This window comes from Colobus angolensis, unplaced genomic scaffold (genome assembly GCF_000951035.1).
Source record: "Colobus angolensis palliatus isolate OR3802 unplaced genomic scaffold, Cang.pa_1.0 Scaffold92, whole genome shotgun sequence".
Classification (NCBI taxonomy): domain Eukaryota; kingdom Metazoa; phylum Chordata; class Mammalia; order Primates; family Cercopithecidae; genus Colobus; species Colobus angolensis.
Genome location: NW_012123154.1, coordinates 437,660 through 445,691, shown reverse-complemented (window position 1 = coordinate 445,691; position 8,032 = coordinate 437,660). Strand labels below are relative to the sequence as shown.

Genomic DNA, 8,032 nt, shown 5'->3' with positions numbered 1-8,032 from the left:
TGACGGTGACCCTGGGGAAACTACTTTCCTTCTCTACCACCATACCTGGCTAATTTTTGTATTTTTAGTAGAGAGGGAGTTTCACCATATTGCCCAGGCTGGTCTTGAACTCCTGACCTTGTGATCCACCCACCTCAGCCTCTCAAAGTGCTGGGATTGCAGGCGTGAGCCACTGTGCCTGGCCAGGACTTAATATCCGTAAAGCACCTAACAGTCTGCCCAAGGTCATCATCTGTTGAAGATTTACCACTGCTGTTCCCAACTCCCAGCCCAGCTATTTTCTGGGACACAAAAAGGACGGCAGCATCTGCACTACAGCCTGGCGAGTCCAGGACGGCGCTGGGGCGCTGCTGGCAGGAGCTGGCAGAGTGGCTGCCCAGAGTTCCTGCAAGGTGAGTGATCTGTCTGGGTCTGGCCAGGCTTGCAGGATAGAGCTAATCAGTGTCTCGGAGCTAATCTTGCTCAGGAAAGCTGACTCACACAAAAGAAACTTAGGAGAGGCTGGCGAGGGAACCAGAAGGCCAAGAGGTTGACTCACAGGAGAAATGAGACTGCCAGGGGAGCCAGACACAGCCACCAGCCTCTCCCCACCAATGAAGGCCTCACTCCCTGAAGGTAAGCCATGTGCATGGACACGTCAAGGACCAGCAGTGTATGATTTGACATCTATTCTGAGAACCTAAAGCCCTTAACCATCCTGGGTCTCTCTTCGCCATCCCTACCGCCTTCCTGGGGCCATGCCAATCCCTGTCTCTCACCGGAAGTGCTGCCGCAAGTTCCAGGCTCCACCTCCGCCCTACAGTCTAGTCTCAACACAGAGCCTGTTGAATCCCACATGGGATCACCTCCCTCCTCTGCTCAACACCTTCTGGTGGCCCCTCCTGCCCTCAGAGTCACAGTCAAGGCCCAAGTCCTTCCAGTGGCCCATGTCAGCTTCTGCCCCTCTCCTGGGTTCATCCCATCGCCTCCCTCTTGGCCTCCTTGGTTCTTAGGCCAACCCGGTGCTCCCAATGCTCCCACCCCAGGATCTTTGCACAAACTGTTCCTTGGCCTCTTCTGCCCCTGGCCTCCGCCCCATAGACCCACAGGGCTCACCTCTCACCTCTCACCGCCTTCAAGCACCTGCTCAGGTAACCTCTCAATGAGGTCTCCACTGAGCACCTTACTTAAAATTGCACCCCTACACCCCACCTAATTCCCTCCATTCCTCTTCACTTTCTCACCCTACTCTGTTTGGTTTTCTCCATAGCATGGATCATTGTCTAACATACAATTGAGTTGACTTAATTGTTTCGTAAATTCTCTTTTTTGTAAACATAAGCACCACAAAGGCGAGGATTTTTTGTTTCTTTTCTTTCTTTCTTTTTTTTTTTTGAGACGAAATCTCAGCTCTGTGGCACAGACTGGAGTGCAGTGGCGCGATCTCAGCTCACTGCAACTTCCACCTCCCAGGTTCAAGCGATTCTCCTGCCTCAGCCTCCCGAGTAGCTGGGATTACAGGTGGCCGCCACCACACCTGGCTAATTTTTATATTTTTAGTAGAGATGGGGTATCACCATGTTAGCCAGTCTGGTCTCAAACTCCTGACCTGAAGTGATCCAACTGCCTCAGCCTCCCAAAGTGGTAGGATTATAGGCGTGAGCCATCATGCCTAGCCAAGGCAAGGATTTCTGTCCCTTCCATTTGCTGACACCTCCCTAGTGGCCTGCAGAGAGCCTGATACCACTTCTCCAGGCCATCTGAACCCATCAGGCCTCATCTGTCAGCTGGGACATCTCCTCTTTTTGCCCAGGTAGCATCCACTCCCCTTTCTTCCGCTAACTGTATCACTCTTTTAGTTCTGGGGTGACCAGGCCTGGATAATCAGTGCATTTCATCCCCAAGATACTACAACTGGCTCAGGGACTGACATGTGAACCAACCCAGGCCAATGAGATGGGATTCTGAAACTTCTGTGGGAATGCTTGGAGAAAGCAGCTCTTTCCATGCCCTGGGACCACCAGCAGTAAAGCTAGCAGAAGCTGAGGACACCTTGTGAAACTCGAGAATGCACCCAACCCAAGGGCAAGGTCTTTATTTTTTTCTTTTCTTTTTTTTTTGGAGACAGAGTCTCGTCCTGTCGCCTAGGCTGGAGTGCAGTGGTGTGATCTTGGCCCACTGCAATCTCCACCTCCTGGGTTCAAACAATCCTCCTGCCTCAGCCTTCCAAGCAGCTAGGACTACAGGTGCACACCACAACACCCAGCTAATTTTTGTGTTTTTAGTAGAGACGGGGTTTCGCCATGTTGGCCAGGCTGGTCTTGACCGCAGATGATCCACCCACCTCTACCTCCCAAAGTGTTGGAATTACAAGTGTGAGCCACCATGCCCAGCCCAAGGGCAAGGTCTTAGACACTCTTTGGGTTCCTGGATCCAGCTGCACCTGAAGCCAGAACTACCCCTGGACTTTTCAGATTAAGCCAATAAATACCCCCTTTTCCAAGGTTAGTTAGCTTTTTTGTCACTTGTTTTAGCTAGTGCACTCCGGCCTCAGGTCTCTTGGACAGGACTGGGATGTACAGAAATGAATGAGTCTCTCAGACTGATAGTTTGCTTTCTGACACATTATACCTTTCAATGGGTTACAGATAAGATTTGCTGGGTTGGGAGCCCATTGGTCCCTGTAAGACAGTGAATGCCTCTGTTCTGATCTTCTACATGTTCAGCTCTCAGAAAGCGCCCCTATTTCCTAGTTCTGGTGTGATGCCTCGCTGTGGGGCATATCATATACAGCTTAGAGGGCTGCATGGTTTGAGCAAACTGCTAATGGCACGATACTCTGGCCTAACCAACCACTGCCAAGCAGCACAGGGGCCTCCCGCTCCTCCAGGTTATTCTCTTCAGTCTAAACCTTTCTGCCTGGCTCCAAAAGGTCACTCTACCTGTGAGGTGGTGTGTGGGACTAGGGGCAGCCACAGTGATGCAGGAAGTTATCCAGGCGGGAGAGGGCTGTGGCTAGGATTAAAATTTTAACAGTGAGGCTGGGCACAGTGGCTCAGGCCTGTCATCCTAGCACTTAGGGAGGCCAAGGCGGGCAGATTACTTGAGGTCAGGAGTTTGAGACCAGCCTAGCCAACATGGCGAAATCTCATCTCTACTAAAAATACAAAAACTAGCCAGGTGTGGTGGCGCGCACCTGTAATCCCAGCTATTGGTGAGGCTGAGGCAGGAAAATCGCTTGAACCCGGGAGGCAGAGGTTCCAGTGAGCCGACATCACGCCATTGTACTCTAGCCTGAGTGACAGAAACTTTATCTCCAAAAAGAAAAACAAAAAAAATTTAACAGTGAAGAAAGAAAAAAACGGACATGCTAGGGAGAGCTTTAGGAGGCTGAACCCAAGAATTTGGTGACTGGACATGGGCATGTGGGGGAAGATGCTCAGATTCCCAGCTTAGGCAACTGGGTACATGGTGGTGCCATTCCTGGAGACAGAAACTCAGTGGGAAAAGGGAAAGGTCTGGGAACAGATGCCAAGTACAGTTTCAGGTGCCTGTGAGACGGCAAGGGACCCATGCTGCTTAGTGCCCCCAGCCTGCCCTGCTTCACTCATTCACTTTACTAGTTTCTCAGAAGATTAGGAAAAACAGGCCAGACATGGTGGCTCATGCCTGTAATTCCAGCACTTTGGGAGGCCAAAGCAGGAGGATCACTTGAGGTAGGAGTTTGAAACCAGCCTGGGCAATACTACGAGACTCTGTCTCTACCAAAAAAAAAAAAATTTAGCTAGGCATGGTGGCATGAGCCTGTAGTCCCAGCTACTCAGGAGGCTGAGGCAGGAAGATGGCTTGAGCCCAGGAGTTCGAGGCTGCAGTGAGCTATAACTGCGCCACTGCCCTCCAGTCTGGATGACAGAACAAGATCCTGACTTAAAAAAAAGTAGAAAAAATAAAATTTTAGAATGTTTCAAAAATAGCACCCTTATTAATGGGCGTGGGGGGATGGTTTGATCTCTCTCATGACTTACTTAATAACTTAAACCACAGCAGAACCTAATTTACAGTAACTCTACCACTTAGTTCTTGACAAAACGAACATATTTCCTAGATCTAAGATGCATATGACAGGTACTTACCAAATGTATCAAGTATGTCGGTGATAAGGACAAATTTACTTGGGTAGAACTGAATAACACTGGTGTCTGAAAGAAGCTTTGAACACTAAAAAAAGAGAAAAAGAGAGAAAATTCACTCTGGCATTTCTGGTATGGGTAGGACACTCCAGACCTGAAAAATGAATGGTTTCTGTAAACAAGTTGAGATACTTACTATGTGCCAAGGCCTGTGCTAGGCACTGAGCAAAGAATGACAAACTAAACCACGGTGCTTTTGACAAAGAGAGCCAGACTCTGCTCATAACAGAACCTCTTTTTTTTTTCCCTCCCTTTTTTTCTTTTTTTTGGTAGAGATGGGGTCTTGCTATGTTGCCCAGGCTGGCCTTAAACTCCCAACCTCAAGTGATCCTCCCACCTCAGCTTCCCAAAGTGCTGGGATTACAGGCATGAGCCACCGCACCCGGCCCATAACACAGCCTCTTAAGGAAATACAATATCATTTTCTTCAGGAAAGCCTTATCCAAAAGGATCCTGCTTGTATACTGGTAACCAGGAGGCACTCAAAATCACTGAGAGAAGTGAATGACATCTCTCTCATCACAGTCCTCATCTGTGGCCCCCTCTTTGTTCAACTGCTTTGCAGACTGGCTTCTTCTGTTATTTCAGGGTGATCAGCATCCTTAAACATTCTTTTCTTTGTTCTTTTTTTGAGACGGAGTCTCGCTCTGTCGCCCAGGCTGGAGTGCAGTGGCACGATCTCGGCTCATTGCAAGCTCCGCCTCCCGGGTTCACGCCATTCTCCTGCCTCAGCCTCCCAAGTAGCTGGGACTACAGGCGCCCGCCACCTCACCCGGCTAATTTTTTGTATTTTTTAGTAGAGACGGGGTTTCACAGTGTTAGCCAGGATGGTCTCGATCTCCTGACCTCGTGATCCGCCCGCCTCGGCCTCCCAAAGTGCTGGGATTACAGGCTTGAGCCACCGCGCCCGGCCAACATTCTTTTCTAAGAAATGACCCCATAAGTAAATCCCCAAGGCTTCATAAACTCACACTGATTATTTATACTTAGTCCCAAATTCCCCCCTAAAAGGAACATAAGCTTCGATGAATACATGCTACTCTGGAAATATGACCTTCAATGCTGAGAACATTTCGACTTTGCAGGGAATTGCTGAATTCTACATTCTCATTCATGCCAAAGGGTCACAGCCATGCTCTTTATTTAATTTTAAAACATTTTATTATTCTTTTATTAGAGATAAGGTCTTGCTCTGTCACTCAGGTTGGAGTGCAATCACAGCTCACTGCAACAATGAACTCCTGGGTTCAAGCAATCCTCCCGCCTCAGCCTCCTGAGTAGCTGGGACTATAGGTATGTACCACCATGGCTGGCTAATTTTTTTTTTCTTTAATTTTATATAGAGGCAGGTTCTCACTATGTTGCTCAGGATGGTCTTGAACTCCTGCCCTCAAGCAATCCTTCCACCTCAGCCTTCCAAAGTGCTGGAAATACAGGTGGTGAGCCACTGCACCCAGCCAACATGTTCAGAACTGTTTTTTTGAGTACTTGTCTGCTATTTAGTGTTCAGGACTCTTAATGGAAGACCGCAGTCACAAAATGTGGCCCCAAACACCTTAGATTAAGTTATCTTTTATCATCAGAAACAGAAAAGCTCTTTCTACTTTGAAGAACTAAATTTAATGCCATGCCCTGAAGTCTTTACAAACGCAAAAGTCAGCATAAGGAATTAAATAACTGCTACACTTCATCACCCCAACGGTTGACCCTCAGAAAGAAAAATGTCATTTAAAAATTAAAAAAAAAAAGATGTTCAGACATTTAGAAAGGATTATTTAATATGCAATCCCAATATGCAGCGAATGGTGAGAACGTTCACCATGTCAAGAGATAGGTTGACACGTGTTTTCAGTTTGGTGTTGTTACCCAACATCTAAATCGTTAGAGTCACCAAGTTTCTCCATAGCATTGCAGGCTTAAAAGTAAACAATGTGTCTGATTTGCGAAACATCCTCTTACAGCCCAGATGTTATTTGGGGGTGGGGGGGAATGTAAGCTGTAAAAGCAATAGTGCTGACACCAAACGTGGCAATTGGATGTATGAGGAATTCCATTTCCTGACACCTCGCTCTGCGATTTTCATATGCCCTTTGTGAGAGTTCCAACTTAAACAACTGCCCCATGAGATTTCAAGGCTGGAAAAAGCTAACAACTCCAAATCTTAGAGACTGTTTACAGTACACAGTTCTCGGTTCCTAGGGATGTGACATCTCTGAGTTCTACCCAAAGCCGGGCTTGCACAGTCTCAGCGATGAGTTACTGCCCACTGGTGAGGTGAGAGAGAGAATTTAAACAGAGGATTTCAAATTAAACACAGCTGGGGCTTTCTAAACATCTGTGCGTTGATTTTCTCCCAAGCTGGTTTCATAGAACATATATTTTATAAAGGACAACAGGAACAAGATTTTGTTTTTAATCCAAAGTTAAAGCTATAATGATCTTATACACTGAAGTTACTTTTTAAATTACTGTTTTGAAGATGCCACAGTTTTTAAAGCTTTGGTACCGCTTCCTAAACTTATCTGATAAGAATCAGGTAACCCAGGTATGTGTTAACAATACAAATCCCAGCTGGGTGTGGTGGCTCACATCACTAATCCCAGCACTTTGGGAGGCTGAGGCAGGAAGATCGCCTGAGCCCAGGAGTTTGAGACCAGCCTGGGCAATGTAGTGAGACCCCAGTTTCTACAAAAAATACAAAAATTACCCAGGCATGGTGGTGTGTGCCTGTAGCCCTAACTACTCAGGAGGCTGAGGTGGGAGAATCACTTGAGCGAGGGAAGCAGAGGTTGCAGTGAGCCGAGACCGCCCCACTGCACTCTAGCCTGGAAGACAGAGCAAGAACCTGTCTCAAAAAAAAAAAGGCTAAAAATTTTGAATAGCCAGAACAAATGCATACATTCAAAGATGACCTGAGCAGGAAGGAAAGAAGTAGACCATTACTATCCAGAATACATTTTAAAAATCCCAAAACTCAGTACGAAAAACACAGGTAACAAAAGGGAAAAATGGGCAAAAGAAATCAGCAAAGGGCATTTTACAAAAAAGGAAACCCCCATGGCCTATAAATATGTGAAAAGATGTTCATTTTTATTAGTAATCGAGGAACTGCAAATTAAAACCACAAGAAAATACGACTGGAAAAATTAAAATAGAAAATCTGCTCATCCCAAATGGTGGTAGAATGTTGAATCGCACAGACTCTCACACGCCCACATGCTACTACAAGCATATGTTGGCACAGCTACTATGGAAAATAACTTAGCATTATCTGGAAAAGCTGAAGAGGCACAGAGCTGTTCTACTCTTAGGTATAGGCTCTTATCTAGAGAAAAGCTTTACATGGGCACCAGCAGACGTGACCGAGCGTGCTCACAGCGACATCGTCCATGTAGTGAAAAAAGAAAAGAGCCAGATGCTCATCAACAGATGGCAAAATTTATGCATCAGAAGATGACTTCATACTCAATGCAATCCCTGTCAGAATCCCAGAAGGTTTTTTTTTTTATTTTGTAAAAATTGACAAGCTGATCCTAAAATTCATACAGAAATGCAAAGGGCCCAAAACAGTGAAAATAATTTAAAAAAAGAAGAAGAAGAAGAAAGTTAAAAGACTTATCTAACCCAGGCCAGGTGCGGTGGCTCATGACTGTAATCCCAGTACTTTGGGGGGCCAAACTGGGTAGATCACCTGAGGTCAGGAGTTTGAATAGAGACCAGCCTGGCCAACGTGGTAAAACCCCATCTCTACTAAAAATACAAAAATCAGCTGGGCATGGTGGCAGGCGCCTGTAATCCCAGCTACTCGGGAGGCTGAGGCGGGAGAATCACTCGAATCTGGGAGGTGAAGGTTTCAGTGAGCT

General features: G+C 46.7%; 1 protein-coding gene across 1 annotated transcript in view; it reads right to left on the bottom strand.

Moving 5' to 3' along the window:
• Window positions 1–8,032, bottom strand: part of LOC105504495 (chromosome unknown open reading frame, human C16orf62) — a 180,737-nt gene that overhangs the window by 131,379 nt on the left and 41,326 nt on the right. Inside the window, exon 8 of the mRNA XM_011931960.1 lies at window positions 4,113–4,197. Coding sequence (XP_011787350.1) covers window positions 4,113–4,197 — 85 coding nt within the window. The remainder of the gene's footprint in view (window positions 1–4,112; window positions 4,198–8,032) is intronic.